Source organism: Drosophila mauritiana, chromosome 3L (genome assembly GCF_004382145.1).
Source record: "Drosophila mauritiana strain mau12 chromosome 3L, ASM438214v1, whole genome shotgun sequence".
Classification (NCBI taxonomy): domain Eukaryota; kingdom Metazoa; phylum Arthropoda; class Insecta; order Diptera; family Drosophilidae; genus Drosophila; species Drosophila mauritiana.
In genome coordinates, this window is record NC_046669.1 from 14,168,618 (window position 1) to 14,185,563 (window position 16,946).

The 16,946-nt window shown below is 38.3% G+C and overlaps 3 protein-coding genes across 3 annotated transcripts; 2 read left to right on the forward strand and 1 right to left on the reverse strand.

Moving 5' to 3' along the window:
• The first annotated feature begins 7,861 nt into the window (after nt 1-7,861).
• On the forward strand, nt 7,862-10,553 carry LOC117141233 (COMM domain-containing protein 4). The gene is made up of 4 exons (XM_033304594.1): nt 7,862-7,950; nt 9,750-9,890; nt 9,942-10,173; nt 10,242-10,553. Exons 1-4 carry the CDS (start codon nt 7,948-7,950, stop codon nt 10,460-10,462), a joined length of 597 nt encoding a protein of 198 aa, XP_033160485.1. The 5' UTR covers nt 7,862-7,947; the 3' UTR covers nt 10,463-10,553.
• On the reverse strand, nt 8,065-8,592 carry LOC117141234 (leucokinin). Its single transcript, XM_033304596.1, has one exon. The coding sequence runs from the start codon at nt 8,590-8,592 to the stop codon at nt 8,110-8,112; it is 483 nt and encodes a 160-aa protein (XP_033160487.1). The 3' UTR covers nt 8,065-8,109.
• A 4,441-nt stretch (nt 10,554-14,994) lies between the features above and the next one.
• Nucleotides 14,995-15,733, forward strand: LOC117140747 (keratin-associated protein 5-5). The gene is made up of 2 exons (XM_033303828.1): nt 14,995-15,086; nt 15,150-15,733. Exon 2 carries the CDS (start codon nt 15,282-15,284, stop codon nt 15,654-15,656), a length of 375 nt encoding a protein of 124 aa, XP_033159719.1. The 5' UTR covers nt 14,995-15,086; nt 15,150-15,281; the 3' UTR covers nt 15,657-15,733.
• Nucleotides 15,734-16,946: the final 1,213 nt, after the last annotated feature.

The following is a 16,946-nucleotide window of genomic DNA, read 5'->3' on the forward strand; positions in this document are numbered from 1 at the left end:
TCAAAATTTCAAAGACCCAACTAATGAAGCATTTAAATTGATTTTCCTCGTCGCTTTTTCTTTTCCGATCTATGCATGTAGAGCTCAGGCCAGTTTCGACCCACATGATATCTGTCGTACCCACATCAAAACTGTCCCAGACAAGCGGAAACCGTTGAATGCAACCAACTCTGCTCAAAAATGCAGTTTCATGCTCGACTATTCGGAACTCGAAATTGTGGTTCGGTCTCCTTTATATAGAGAGACTGTATATGTATCTGAGTTTTATCTATGCTCGATTTTTGTGTGCGTGCACGGTATACATTCACTCATGGTGGTTCGGTGCATGGACATTCGAGTCTTTTTCTTTATTGATCAGGGAAATGTTTTCGTAATGCCTGATTTGAAATCACATCTCGAAGCCCATGATAATGCAACTCTCTGAAGAGATCACGCTTTTTGTCTCTCAAGAGCCTCAACGACTGTTAAACAAAAACGTACTTTGAATGCGCACTTTCTTCATTTCTTCTTCGACTGCCAACGCAGCATCCCATTGAACCTCACTGATGAAGGGGGTTTCTGCGGACAAAGGGGTTTTGAAAGGGGTTAGGGGCAAAAGAGCCGGCCGGCTAAGTTGCTTGCCTAGTTGAAAGCCGGTTTCGAGAGATCCCTGCGTGCATACAAAAGTGGTTACTTGAGTGCCTCGTTGCAGTTGCCGGTCATTTTTGTCGGCATAGACCAGATGAGATGGCACAGGGGCGTAGTAAATGTACATTATGGAGACAGGCCCAATGTACATCACAATTGAAGAGCTTTACATTTAGATTTGTGAAAAATTAAGATATATCTTTTAATCACTATTGAGAGATAGGTTTCACTTACATTGGCACCCCTTTTCTACTTCCTTGTAGTCAGGAATGCCTTCATTCCTTTTTTCAGGGTGCATTCAGGCTTCCTAATTACACAACTCTCTTTTTTACTCTTATATGCTATTATTCAGCAAGATTTCTCTCTTCGGTTGCACTTGAAATTGCATTTTACCCCCTCCTTTGTTTGCACCCGCTGGCAAATTTAGTGGCACACGCTTTTTACATAAATATGTCTTGTCTATTTCTGTGCAGATTTTCATATTTTCTCATGCATGCATCTTGGGGATGCGGTTGTACTTATAGTTTCCTCGGTTTCAACGGATGTCGTTGGGGACCATTTACATTTTTCAATTTATGCGGGCGACTTTCCATTTTTCACTCGATTAAGGTGTGTGTGTGGTTGCTGAATCTGGTTTATTATATGGTTAAAATGATTTTAATAATAGTTATTATTTGATAATTAACTATCAAAACAAACTTTAAAAAATTATAAACCTATGAACGATTTCAAAAATTTCCACACGTTTCGTTTTAAAAAAAGCTCAATTTTTTAAAACGCTTCAAAAAAAAAACGGAATGTTTGGTTATTTCCAGCATGCCAAATCATTCACCCGCTGCGTGAGCCTGAGCCAAAAGAAAACATACAAGTCGCTCGCCAGATTCACACGACCAAAGTGGAAAGGTACCCAACGTCTAGACAATTCGCACAACAATCAAAAAAATTAAGTCAGGCAACTCGGACTGACTCAAAGCATAATTCTTAATTAAACATAGAGACACGCGTCGCGGAACCCACCGCTAAAAAACGTGCAAAACGGCTGATGAAACTGGCCGACAATCCATATCAGTCGAACCACATTATTAGCCATTGGCGCTTTGTTATCAGTTATTGTGTAGACCACCTGATAGCATGTTATACCGCATAGTTTCAAAATACCTCTGGCGGTGATTTAAATTTAGATTGAAGGCGCGCGACTTACGTACGATTCTTTCGCCTTATCAATGCAGACAAAAGTCAGGACCATCAGGGAGAGATCAGCAGCCGAAAGTGCTGATAAACTGCGCAGCATAAACTTAAATCATAAATTTAGAACTGGTTTATTTTTGGAACGCGACAGAAGACAGACCGCCGCAGAGTGATCAGCATGCCGTAACTGACCTAGAGCACCTGATCAAAGCGTGATCGCGAAATAAAGAAAGAAGCCAGAGGCTGCGCTATGTATTTGGCTATATAGTACGATGCCCACTACCCTGATTTGTTTACTTTCTGTTGCGTTCTTATAAATCAAAATGAGCCATGAATGCGAATTCCTTGAAACTCTTTTAATAAGCAGGCCAAGATGAAAACATTTCATATAAAATATAATTCTACTGATAGACCATATAGATTTTTACTATATGACATACAAGTCTGCTGAAATTCCATATAGATTTGGTTTCAATTCTTCTTGGAACAATTCCCCTGATTGCTGCTTAGAAATGAAACTTTATTATATTATTATTATTATTTTTATAAACCGAAATTCTTTTGGTTCTCATTGAAAGTTAAATAAATCAACATACTCGTACTTTTAAGTTGTACGTACCATCAAATGACATTTATTTTTTGGCAAGCAAAGAAAAGGGGGCTCTTCCGCTGCGGAAATCGAAAAGTCGCAATATGTCTGCTCTATAAATAAAGCAAGGAATTGGCATTTCAACCGATGATCCTTTTCCACTTTGTACGGGGTCATAGGCAATCTGAGATCCCAAGCTGCGTTTTCTTGCGTGTTTTGCTGGCATTGCGATCGCGTAATTTTCCATTGCAACTACTGCAATCGATACTCGACGATCAGCATTAAAACAAACTTAATTATGCGATTTATTATGCAAATATATACACGCGCGTATATATAGAAAGCCAAAGCTTTCACGCAAACAGCAGCCGCATCTGAACTCGACCACAACTGATCACGTTTTCGCCGGCTGCCTCAGATACTCGTAATCGGAGGGCGATAGTTCCATTGACATCGCCAGACGGGCTCGGCACTATACACCACGGTATCTATATAGTACAATTATCTGGCCAGACGGGAGGTGCGAACGCCACAACGTCTGATATCGCATATTGATAGGCTGGCTGGTAGTCGAAAAACAGCAGTTGAAGAACTCCCCAAACACCCTAAAAATAGGCAGACGAAACCTCTTCATTATAGCCCTGTTAATCGCCAAACAAACAGAAAGGTGCCACTTATCAACACACCTGTCGAAACAGAGTCGAGAGTTTGGCCAGCCGAGTGTTTGCTGTGGCTAATGTATTTGGATTGCAAGTAAGTTGCGGTACGCCTCCAAGTCAATGGCGTTTTGTAATACCTTTCGATTGATTAGGTAATTAGTATTGGACAGATTGACTTTACACTTTTTTTAATAGTTGGCAGAAGGTTTCTGCAAGCAAAACATAATTGCTTCATACTGAAATAAGATCAGAATCTATTTAAATTATTGGATCCTCTTTAAAGCATTTCATTACCTTTCTAATTGCAATGAAATGTTGATATTAACCAAAAGGAACACCTGCCTAATTTAATCAACATTTTTGCAAATAATAAAAACAAGAAATCGAGAGCTAATTGACAGGTTCCAAATTGTGTTATTGAATCTCAGCTGATAAAATAATTTTGCATAATATCTGAGATTAACTTTTTCGGGTTGCTACCTGATAAGCAATTAAAGAAACATTTATATTAACGAACACAAAACAGTGGCGTGATCTAAATTGAGTTTTTTCTTTTATAACAAATATTAACAAATACCCCTTAATAAAACCTAATATATTTTAATGAAAATTGATTTTAACAGATTGCTTCTAACAGGTTGAATCACATTTTCTATTTAATATAAACATTTTCCGGCTCATGGAACCCAAATAGTTAATGAACAAATAGGCAATGCCAACCTACAAATAAGCAATTCCGCCTTTCTTCGCGATCAGCGACAACGGTATAAGCCGATGAGCACTATTTCCCCATCCCGCCAATTTGCACTAAAATGTTTATTAATGGTTCCGGTTTATGCGACATTAAAATAAAAGTGAGAGAGAAAAAAGTCAGGCAGAAAAGTATGTGCAAACATAGCATCCAATGTTAAATGCGTGCGTTGCACTGGCAAGATTCAAATGTATCTGTAGATGGATGGGCATGTGTGCGCACAGATTCAGATACAGATACAGTGCTGCTTGTAGATACAACTAGAAACGCGTAGACTAGCTTACAGCGTACATGGCCGTTGTATGAGTCAGTGAGATGCAAAATTTCTCAGACAAAATCTTTTTCTGCGCACTTTAGATTTTGGCACAAATTTTGATTCAATTAACCTTCCGTTTTCAGTGAGGTCAGTCTGCAGTCTTGAATGATATCTGATGGTATTCCATTATTTATTATTCTATCACATTTTCTAAGGAGTAGTTCGTTTGGGTGGCCATTGAACCCACATTGAAACTTCTTGGTTGAAGAATTTCAGCAAGCTACAAATGTTTATTTTCATTTTATTGTTTGTATGGTGCCAGGTTGTTTCTTATGCGAATGGATATCAATCTGATATAGGCTATTTCCCATTTTCGGTATGTCTAATAATATATTTATTGAAGTAATTCCATGGTAGACTGATCAGTAAAGTATTTGTTAACTTGTTATATTTAACGCATCGCGTAGGTCTCAAATGGGTCACCTTTTGGCTTATCAATGCATGCACATATAAAAATAATTATAAAAAATGTAGGAATGCAAGGTTACCTGGACAATAGTGATTGTTCGAATACCTTAACAAATCGAATATCAGTATAAGAAAAATATTATGAATAACACTTTCATTTATTAAATGAAAATAAAGAAATTTAATTAAAGAAGTTCAAGATTTTTTTACTGACGGGAATTTTAGATAGGTACGAATTTTACTATGCATTTGCAATTATTATTTTATTGTTTTTTATTACATACAGATATATTTTTTAAACAAAATGTGTCTTTCAAAGATTAGGCCTATAGCTTTATGTTGTATTTAGTTATTTCATTTTTAAATACCCTTTAAGAGAGTATTAAGCACAGATAATCATTAATATACCTTACATATATTTGTATAATTATATACATTCATGTTTAAATATAAATTACAAAGACTTACTGCAACGCGAACACGATTGTAAAATACAAATATTTCGCATCAAAATAATCAACAGGAATATGCCTCTGAAAATTTTCCACCCCAACCTAGAGATCAGAAAAGTTCAATGGGTTTATCGGCTAACCTTTTACACTTTTTATTGCTAAATGTTGTAATAGTAAACTTCACATATTGTAGTATTTGACGTCAATCAAATTTGTTTATTTATGTGGGATCCTTTTGTAATTTTTTTTAGTAAGCACGTGTCTTAACATGCGACTTTAAAGAGTTATAGTAATTTATAGTTTTACCTGGATAGGACATACGTTTTTATACTGGTTGTTTGAAAAGTCATTATGGCATTGGCTAAAAGGAAAAATAGCGAAGCAAATGTTTCCGGCGATAATGGTTGCAAACCTTATCTGATCAGTTAACGCCCACTAATCAAGCGGATTGTAAATTAATCAAAAACAACCTAAAAATAAAATTTCCACTAAGTTGATTTTCCACAACGTTTGCTGCTTGAAGGGAATTTATTTTTGCGCCCACACAGATTTTTGGTAAAAGACACCTGGCTACAGAGTGAAAAAGTCAACATTTTATTTATTTAAATGTTTTTAAAAACTATTGTTATAACTAGTATCGTACTCTATTTTTTAAAATTTAGTTATATTATAAAATATACTTCTTTGAATACGTCGTTATTTTTCCGCACGAATTTTCTGCTAAAGCTCTTTTAACTTTTTAACTTTTATTGGTATTGTATAGATTTATAAGCATTCTTTTACTTTGTAGAATTATATTATTCTATGCAATTATTATCGGGCGTTGATTAAGAACAAATTTGGTTTGTGGCGCTATGTCGGGTGATTAATTTGTTGTTGCCACCCAACGGCGCGGCCAACTAAAATAGCAAATAAAAGTCTTGCCGTCTCACTACCTCTCCTTGTCTTCAATGTTAAGTTCAATGACTAAATTAAAAAGTTTTGTTCCTTCTACTTTTCGTTGTTTCTCCTCGAGAATCACCGGACAAGGTTTAATCAGCCCGACAGTCTGTTATCAGCTCTATATGCTGTGATGGCCTAGTTTCTTCGTCGATTTTGAGGAAGATGGTGCAAATGGGAGGTGCAGAGGTGTGAGCTCAGGGGGAAGGTCAATTAATAAATTTAACAAGCATGAATAATGCATATATGTATGTACAACCAAGGTACATAGGTTGGGAAAGTCCGGCTTGGGCTCAGTAGTGATTTTGTATTTTTGGTTCGGAATAATATTAGTTTTATTTTACTTTTTTAAAGGAATACAAAACTGCTTTATAGATAAGATTTAAGATTTATTTAAAAAATTTTGCAATTAAATAATTATTTATTCCCAAATTGGCGAAATGTTACTTTTGCTTATACACTCTGGCAATCTACATATGTTATGTTGGTGGTATAATCCTGACAAACATTAAATATTTTTAAATTATGCCATAAAATTTGAAACATGAGATAAGACACGATTAACAAACATCGGACTACGTCTTAATTTTGGCATGAGGTAAGTTGCATACCTGTAGCACCTGCTAATCGACTGATCAAGTGATCAACTGATCGATTGAGTGATCGGGCCTAGTTCCGCTTGGGGGGTCAGCAGATGACCGATCGATGGCTTTAAATAGATGTGCCTTACAGAATCCCGATGTATATTTTTAGATGGTACTTTGCCTTCCGGATTTTGTTATTGAACTACAGCAATATCACGCCCACCTAATCAGAGCCCATAATCGCATTAGCCCAGCAAAATCCCCAAGATTTGTCGAGCCCAGGTTTCTAGGCCCTAATCGGGATTCAAGTCTAGCGTTGGCGCCGCTGTCAAACAGGCTGGAAAAAGTCGCACACGTTGTGGATTGGATTCCCGGGCATATAGTATAGTGAACCACTATCAGTCAATTTAATGATTTCGAATTTAGATTTCTGGGCAGGCCGGGTGCGATTAGTTAACATTTGTTTTCAGCGTGTCCAGCTCTGGCAAAAAGCCCAGAGCATCGAGACAGATGAGATAATTATAATTATTGCCGCCTGCACAAACCCACACGCCCCTTTTGCGCCTAGTTTGTATAAATAGACAAGGTTTATGGGTTTGTTGTGCCCACCTCCAATCTGGGATTACAATCCCCGCCGGACTCTGGCTACTAGAAGAAGGTCTCGAATGTTGCTCCAAAAACTGTCGGGATCGGCAAGGTTTCAATCGTGGCGATAGGGCGGTGCAGGTGGGTCCGACATGGGTTCAAAGGGGTGTGTTTTGGTGGGCGTTCAGTTCCCTATCGCCTGATGAGCGCCAAACATTTGCTTAGGTAATGGACAATGACAGACAAAGTGTTGGCATAAAAAAAATATGAAGGCATTATGGCATTCCATTTAAAAGACAGAAGAAATGGAATATGACTGCATAAATGATATTTTAAGTTCAGTCATTCAGTACCTAATAATTACCCATTACTTACTAATAAGGAATACAAACAATAATATAGTTAAATTAACAAAGATAGTTATCTCAAATAAATCTAAAACCTAAAAATATAACTTGGCATTGTCAACAAATCCAACAAAATTCAAAGTCCCGTTGCGTTGGCGCCCATAAAAAAGACAATTCAAAATATACATGTAAAATGTAATGTCAAGTTTTATAAACTGTCTGGCAACGCTTGCCTAAGTGTAGCCAATTATATTTAAAGTCTTCCTCTTTCCTACAACTTATTAAAAATCATTTAAGTAAATTTTAGATAGAAATAATAGGATAATTTTGATTTGAGCCCTGAAAATAAATAACAATTTCTGATATTGAATATCGATAGTCACCGATAGCTGTGGACCAATAATGCCTTCCGATTACAAAAACATTAGTTGTCGATAGCTTCAGCAAGCAAAAATTAAATATTTAGATTAGAAAATCCCAAACAAATAAAGACAGCACTAAAATGGTGAGCTATTTTCCAATTTAACCAAATAAAACACCCATTTTGCCGCTTCTCGGTTTGCAATCATCGGGTTTATTTAGACACTGATATTAATTAGAGGACTTCAACTTTGGCTGTTCATACACTTTGAAGGGGAAAACGATGGGAGTGGAATCTCCGGAATTAGTAGTCCGGCAGGATCGGTGGTTCCGGTGACCTTTTGCCGCCCCACGAGTGGAACCGCTGCTTCTTGCCCAGCACCACGGAGTTGCGCTTCTCGTCACGCTGCAGCTGGGACTTGATGCGGCACCTTTCGATCACCGCATCCCGAATGATGGGCGAGAAATCCGCGTCACCGAACTGGGCCATTAGCAGGCGGAAGAAGGCCCAGATCTCGCCACGCTGGGATGTGGGTGGTGGGGCGTAGTGCCGGAAGAGCCATACCTCCGAGTCCGCATCCTGGCCACCGGGCCTGGAGCTGTACGCGTCGCAGACATCCTCGAAGCTCAGGATTGCCTGGAGGATGAACTTGCGGTACTTGGAGAGCTGCAGCTCACAGGTTGCCAACTCGGGATCCTGGCCAGAAATCGGTGCCGGCGCCAGGCTGGCTCCATAGACTTGACGGCCGAAGGCCAGGAGCACCATACACAGGACTATCTTTGCCATCTTCTCCAGCGGTTTTAGCCGTCTTAATCCTCTCGGCCAACTGCGTTGTTTGGCGCCCTGCAGCCCTGCTTATATAGCCACTCGATCCGTAAGCCCACCACCAAAACCACCACCACCAGCACCCACCAGCCAGCAACTTTGAAGTCCATAAAATAATTATAAAACGTTTGTCGTTCGCATTTTCTAAGCCGTTACACACGTCGCTAAATAAATACGAGTGCGTATTAATAAGCGTCTCTACGTTTTCCACACACTTTTCCGTTTTCCCTTCAGACAATGGCAACAAGTGTCATAAATTTTCACGCTTAACTCGCTCTTCCCTTCCGAACTCGAGTTTATTAATCCTGCCCAGAGATAAACGTGACGTGCACTTGAAACTGAGACGAGCTCCCCAAACGCTCCTTCTTTATATGTGTGGGGGGGAAAACTCGCAGCCGGAAAATGCCCGACCCACGAAACAGTGCAACCCCTTTTCTCCGCTCGCCACTTGTACAAATTGCTCGCTGATTAGCAGGGAAGCGTATGAAATTAATCATATGCAAATATCGTCCACTTTTCTTTTCCTCGACGCGAATTTGTTGCTGTCGTGGGAGTTCTTGGGACCTATGAAATGCTATCCCTATAGGGTATGATTAGGAAATTCATGTTTGACCCAAATTTGCTTAGATAGCTTGTACTTTTCTAAGAAATTCGAGAGGCATTGCCCAGGCCTTTTTTAAATGAATTCCTCTATATTATATCCTATTACTTATTAACATTGTCAGACTTGTTCCTTTTTTACTTGGGTACTTTTAGTTTTTGATATATGTATAAATTTTTATTTTGCTAAGACACAATCAGGGCAGTTAAACAATTTTGTATCATATTAAGTATAAAAATGACAAACCTTATTTTGTAATAGTTTCTCAGCGTTTAGTCGATTTCCCAGGGTATTTTCAGTTGCGAAGCCCCTTGCTTTCTGTTGTTCTTAAGAGCTCTTCATTTGGTTGAAACCCACTTGTTGACGTGTTCTGGTCTTTAATTTACTCAAAAACGTGATGGGTTAACTTTGCTGTGGGCGTGCGCTATAGTACGAAATGTAGAATGAACTTAGATTATTTTCTGTTTTTTGAATTACCTACCTTCTTGATTACCGACATTTGGTTTGCCCTTTACAGAAATTCCGCTTCTGTGGCGAAGGCGATTGTCCCGATTGGGTCTTAGCTGAGATCATATCAACACTCTCGAACTTAAGCATTGAAAACTTGGAACAACTTAGCGATTTAGTGGCACAACGAATTTGTGGAGAGACATTTGAGGTTTGTAATTATTTGTTTGAACGCTTTAATATTACAGCTCTCTACTTTTAGGAAGCTCAAATAAAGTCGCTCACATCCACTTTAACTAATGAGGGAAAAACCGCCGTGGCATGCATTAATTTTATGCTGACCAGCGCAGCTCGCTATAGCTGCAGCGAAAGCATTTTTGGCGAGGAGATCCAACAACTGGGACTGCCCAAGGACCATGCCGCCGCCATGTGCAGAGTCCTCCAAAAGCATTCCGCCGCCATAAGGCAAACACTTATAAACAAATCTTTCAGGAGTGAGTTGTCTAAAAACATATTAAGTCTAGTCATGCATTTACTTTCTTAAATTTTATATTTACTTTAGTTAACGAACTGACAAGCGTTCGAGACATATCTACGCCCGGGCAAACGCCTCCAAACTACGCCACCTTGGAACTTAAGATCTCGCAAGAACTGGTCGATGGCCTACCGAAGGATACCACCCATGTTCTTAACATTGATCGCGCCCAAATAAAGGCTCTGCTGGCGGAGCTGAAATTGGCACGTGATGTTATGCAAAAAAATGAAAATAAACCAGATTCCTAAGAATATTATTAATGCTAAACATTTTGTGCATTTCTGTTACAAAATATTTTATATCTCTTTGCTGGCAAATACAAACATGTTTCAAACACTATCTTATCAATACTAAAACACCATTTTAGGCTCTAACTAGTAGATAAGCAATAAGTAGATGAATAATCTTTTAAATAAACTATGCATAAAAATAAATTTTAGGATAATTTGATGGCTGCCGATAGGTGGAGCTATTTTCGCCTTAAACTGTGTCATTTAGTCGGGACATGAACCATTCTCCGGAAATGGATTCATTCTGTGTCGAGCTTGTCATTTCGCTGTGTGTTACCGCCAAAGCGAATTCATAGGAGAAGGGGTTAATTAAGCTACCGTGCAAAGTGCAAAAATGTTATAAGTAAAAAAATATTTATATCATATTCAAGAGATTTTTTCCACTTTCTTTAATTACCAGATACTAGAATATTTAATATTTTGTTATTGAGAACTAAGATATTAAGCAATTATTTTGAAACCACAAGGCTTTTCGAATATTTTAATGAAAGTTTGTACATACAGCACCTGTTGAGTAAAAGTTATAAATAAGTAAGTGAAAGAGATTTTGGAAACCCTTAAGTTTGTTTCACGCCCAATCTTAATTCCACATTTTTAGACTGAATTATAAATTGTTAATTTAAAAATTTTATTCACATTCTGCCTTGAGTTAACACTTCATAATCTCAGTAAGTAACTCGACTAAATATTTCTCCTATTTTAAATTACATTTTTAAATTAGGTTTTTTATTTCCGAAATAATAATCAATAAGTTTTTTATAATCTGGTCGGTTTACCACAACATTTTTTCTGAACCCCAATTAATAGCAAAATCTCGGTCATTAATGTCATCAAAAGCCAACCACAAATTTAACCCTTTTCAGCCAATATTTAACCCAAAGCAGCGACACTCATATCGTTGCAAATGCTCCATGAACTGTATCAAATTTAATCAACTTCGTGCAGCATTTTTAGTGCCCATGCAGCCTGATTATTAATTATAGCATAACGTGCGGCGTGGGCAAAGTAAAATTTGTTAATAAAAGGTCGGAAAATATAACCCTTTTCTTTGTGAAGAGAGAGGTAAGCGTGCTTCAGGCTTCCACATTTGCTTATCATCCTTTTCCTACGGCAATTACCGTCGCATCCTTTGGCCATCTTCCTGCTTCCGGTTATTAAAATTATATGCAGTGGACAAGGGGAGGTGGTAAAAAACGAAGAAAATTTCAATTAAAAGTATAGAAAAAATAAGAATAAATTAATTTCACTTGCTTGCTGTTTCCTTCCTCAGTGGATTTTCTAATTATGAGCTTTTGCAGCAGCTGCAGAGGTTAAAAGTTGCCTTCTTTTTATAGCAAATTTTGTTGTATTATTTTTTCAATTAAACTTGACCATGTCAAAAGTGAAAAAAGACGAGGAGAAGTCCGCGACATTTTTTGATTACTGCGCATTGCTTTTTTTATTTTTGGTTTATTTTCCATATTTTTTCATTTTATTTTTCTGCATTTTTTCTGCTTTTGGCCACATGTTGCTGACACTTGCAGCAGCCGTTGGGCTCCAACTTACCCTCCTTCCTTAATTTCTTTCCACTTGGAACTTTGATTTATGATGCCCAATGAAGGAAACTCAGCACCGCCCTGTTGGCATTGTCACCTGTTCTTTAATTAAATTTCTCCTCAAGGTCTCAATGAACTGCTGCATTGATTTCAGTCCCTCCTACCAGCATTGTGCAAATATCATATCGGATGGTAAATAAATGTTCCTTGTAGCTCTGTCCCAATTACCCCGGCAACTATTTACTCAGCATTTAGTTGGCGTTGCCTCATTCTCATTTCCGACCTTCGTTCGCGCAAAATGATATCTAAACATTCGACGGTGTGACTGTTTGGCGCAAAATTCGTGTAAACAAGGCGGCAATGTCAACAGAAATGGTTCACATAATATGGTAAGGAGGTGAGGTAATTGAGGGCTTACGGGGCAGCTGAAACAAAAAGGGAGGTGCATGGGATGGGTGGGTTGAGCAGTTTCAAATTTCCTTAGAATATTAAAATATCATAGATTATATGTATCATTAAATTTATAATGATTTTTAAATAATGTATATTTTGACTTTATAATATTCTTGCTTTTCAGAAAATATTCAAAAGATTAGTTTGCATTAAAGGGTATCAATGGGTAAAAATGTTACAAATTTGCAATTTATTTATATTTATGCACTCGAACTAAATTAAGATCGGCCCTTGCTAGAGTATTCTACTAACCTGGGATACCGTAACCCACAACCGATTTCGTATGCCAACGCCCAAACATGTGTACCGTTCTGCCAGCCCCAACCACCGACCCTTCCGAACCGGGGCCCGACTCCCCAAACATTTCAAACATCCTAGCCATCCTGCGAAGGGCTGTCGCATTACGCGCCTGTTACCATATCTTTACAACTGTATCTGCAGATCGTCCTCCACGCACTTGTATGACAAAGCACAAAACTTAAAAACCTTATGCATGTGATTTGAGGGGTGATTTTGTTTGGGCGGAGGACACAAGTGTTAGCCTTTTATCCTGCGGAGTTTCAGTGGTGGTGGAGGCCGGAAATCCTTCTTGTTGTTCGGTTGCTGCTTCCGTTCCGGTTTTTAGTTCGACGATGATGCGATGTCGCACCCCTGCGATGATTTTTCGGGTGGTGGCCACCACTATTCGCCACCCCCTTGGATGTCCTTCGTTTAGCAGGGCAAACGGGGGAATACAACTTTTTGACTTTTTCAATTTGACTTTCTGTGTTTTGGGTCTTCCTCGACGGGTTACCCTAGGCGTAATAATGAAATAAACGTTTCGCTAAATGCCCACGTATTTTGCACTAAGGGAAAGTGGGTTGCACGCTGGGTGGTGGGAGTGGATCTCATTCAATTAATTCGATGGGATTTGGTTTATGGTCTCATTGTGTGGAAAAATAATTCTATTGGAGGCTATTCGGTAACCACAAACGATATAAACAGAGTTACTATGATAATACAAATTTTGCTTCTTTTCAAAAATTAACAATGAAAAAGTTATGAAACTCTTTTGGAAAATTCTCGTGTTGAAGATATTTGGGATTTTGTCTTGAAAAAATATCCTCTTAGATTTTAATTCTATTCTAATTTATTCTAATAAATTCAGATTTACGCGCTCAATCGAGTTTTCATATGAACTGGAGAATTCATTTCCCCGCCTCCGAACTGGTCACACCTGAGCACTTGGCCAAGTGGGTGGTGAAATCCTCCGTCCTCTGTTTCAAAAGCTGGTGGAGATTGACTGCTCCGCATTAATCAGCGCATAAATTTAACGCATTATTATTTATGTTCCTCCCATCCGCGAGCATTCGCGCTTGTTTCATTTTCGAAATAGAAATTGTTTAACAAATGTCACGCGTACTGAAAGCAACCTCGACTCCTTCCATTCCAAAAAACCTGCGCAATCCTGAACAAAATAAATGGCGCTAAAATGATTCAATTACCCAAAACGGAAAAAAAGAAAAGAAACACATTTTTTGTAGGGGAACAGGTGGCCTGAGCCAGGCGACAAATTCTTTGGCTAAAATTTTTAGACGTGTTTATTGGCGTGATGCAGTGAGGGGTTGGGATGTGGCACACACCTGTGAAAGTGTAATAAGCGAAAATAAGATTTTAATTGCCAACGTTTATGGGCCGCACTGAATGCCAATTTAATGTTCCAACTGCAAGCAATTTTCCTACATTTTTAGTGCTATAAACTTAAATGAATATGCGGGAAAAAAGATTGCTAATAGGCTTTAATTTTAAATGTTCCTCAGTAATATTATTAAATATTACATACCTCTTCATGACCCATTTGGTCTTCTGCGTAGTGCCTGAAATGTAGCAAACTGATGCTCTTATTGTCGTGTGGATTCATTAGTTGGTTCTATTTGATCTCCTCCCACTTGCAGTGAGAGATTCGATTTCCAGCTAGAAAGGCTAGTTTCGATTCCTTGTTTGTCCTGTTCCCTGTCGTCTTTGGAATGTTGCGTATCCTGGGTATCTGTGTGCTTTCGCTTTGGTTGCATCCACCGGCAGGCGAGGCTAATGCGCAATTCCCACTTACCCATCCCAATTAATTCACGCTTCGTTAGACCCAAGATAAGGGTACCATGGGGTTATCCACTGGGCTTCTCCAGCTTTGACTTCATCCTCCTTGCTTTTTTGGTCGGTTTACTGCACTTAATTTAATGTTGTGCTGTTGTCAACGCAAGTAAATCAAAGTTGCGACTTTTATTTATGATTTCATTTATGCGCTTTACCATTAACTAAAGTGGTCTTCCATTGGAGGGTTGTAAAGTCAGGGAAAGTGAGATATAACCCGTTTTAGGAGTCACAAATATGGCATACAACATGACAGTATTTTTAAAATATTAAATGATTTTTAACGATCATCAGTTGAATGATTTCGTTTAATATTATGAAATAAAGTATTATTTCCAACTTTGTGTTTCAGTATTTTAATTTCGTTTACTAATTTATAAATATATTTAAGCTCACCATCAACTTATCGTTGCGAAAGTGTTCCGAAAACCCGGCGAAGCTATCTATTTTCGTTTGTGTATTTTCATGTAAGTCATGAACTTCATAATCTGCCAAAAATCTTCCGATTATATAAGTTTATAACCACTTAGGCATGAAGAATCAGCGATGAATATATAAGGGGAAAATATACAGTTTCTTCGGGGTATCTTTTTGATTAAATAAAATTGTGTCTAAGCTCCACTGTAACACTTCCACCAACGAGTCTCAAATATCCGTGGACCATGTGCATGCAAGTTCAACGGTTTGGATGTCGAGTTCCAGTTTCTAGTTCCCGTTGTAAGACCGATGCAACCAGATCTTGTCGAAAGCCCGGAGCTCGCTGTGCAACCTTCTGCACTCCCCCACCTCGCTGTAGTTCCAGATCCTGCTGCACATCCGGATCCTGTTGCAAGTCCGGATCCTGCCGCGGACCATGTGGGTCGTGCTCGAGTGGTTGTGCCGGATGCTTATCCTCCTGCTGTGGGATATTCCCCGAAACCTGCTCTGGTCCGTGGTGTGAGTCCTGTCTGGATCCTTCCTGGTTCTCATGGCTGGCGCCCGATCTCGGGCGATCCTGCTGTTGTGCTTGCATGACCTGTTGTCGATCCAAGTGCTGATAAGATATGGATAGTGGAACGTGGTCGTGAACAAATCAATTGTAAAAAATTTCAAATTAAATTAAAAATTTAATAATTTTGTGTTGTTTGCTTAGCAGATTCTGATAAGTGGAAAATATAATAACTTATTTCATTTTATAATTTGTGTCTCCTTATGCATATATAGAAGTTGCTAATTTCTTTAGAATTATTTAATGCTTGACAGTATAGAAATGTCAATTTTAAGACTTTTTAAGCTACATTTCCTTTTTTAAACGTATTAAACGTACCTTAACCTGCCAAGTATAACCCTAATTGAATAAGAAATACGAGAAAATGCAATGTTGATACCGCAACTGTGACGCCATATTGTAAAACTATAAAAAAAGTATGCAAGAACATTGGCATAATTCGTGCAAATCGCAAATCGTAAAAATTTCGCAAAAATTCCCGTGGCGTCGTGGAAGGAACCGCAACAAATTGGGCCAAAAGGGCAAATTAGCCAGTGCGGCATAAAAGGAAAAGCCGCATAAGGACGCACTTGCCGGGAATCAGGGCTAATAAAAAATTATAGATTTTCATCTTTGCATATTTAACTTTTATCGCGTGGCAGTTTCGCTTCGCTTATGTGTTTTAGGCCAAATTCAGGTTGGCTTTTCGAGGTTGCCTTCTGTTGCGGATTTCTTTTGCGGTTTTATGCTGCCGCAACCTGAAGGAGGCATAAAACAAATGTCATACTCAGGACCGAATCCAAATCATGTGTGCGCTACCTCAGCCTCCCTCTTTCCCGGCTATAAAGATGTTTCGTATTTTTGCATAATCGTCAATTTTTGATTTTAAAAATTCGCCATGAGGGAAAATTTGGGGACAGGGCAACAGTTGCCCTGCTGATGTTCTTTGGTCAACAATAAAAATTCATTTTTATAATCTTTACATGTGTTACGCCATCAATAGGTATACATTTTTATTACTATTTTACGTTTGATTTTAGTTTGGATTTTTGCTACCTTTTTGCATTGGGGCCCTTCAGGCTCATTGGCAAATAATGTCATTGAGAAACTCAGGAGGCTCTTCAGGTTGATTTCATTTTAAGAGATTTGAAGCGGGAAAGTTGATGTTTTCATGTTTAGACGCAGGTGTAAGATTCTAAAAATATGTACATAATATAATGATAATATAACAAGCTTACTTTACTCTTTGTAAAAACAAGCTTTGTAAAATAATAATTCATTATGAAAATAATCAATCCGACCCTAATCCATTAAAGGTCCTTTCAAATAGCCGCCATTATCATTATCATTAACTTTTTCC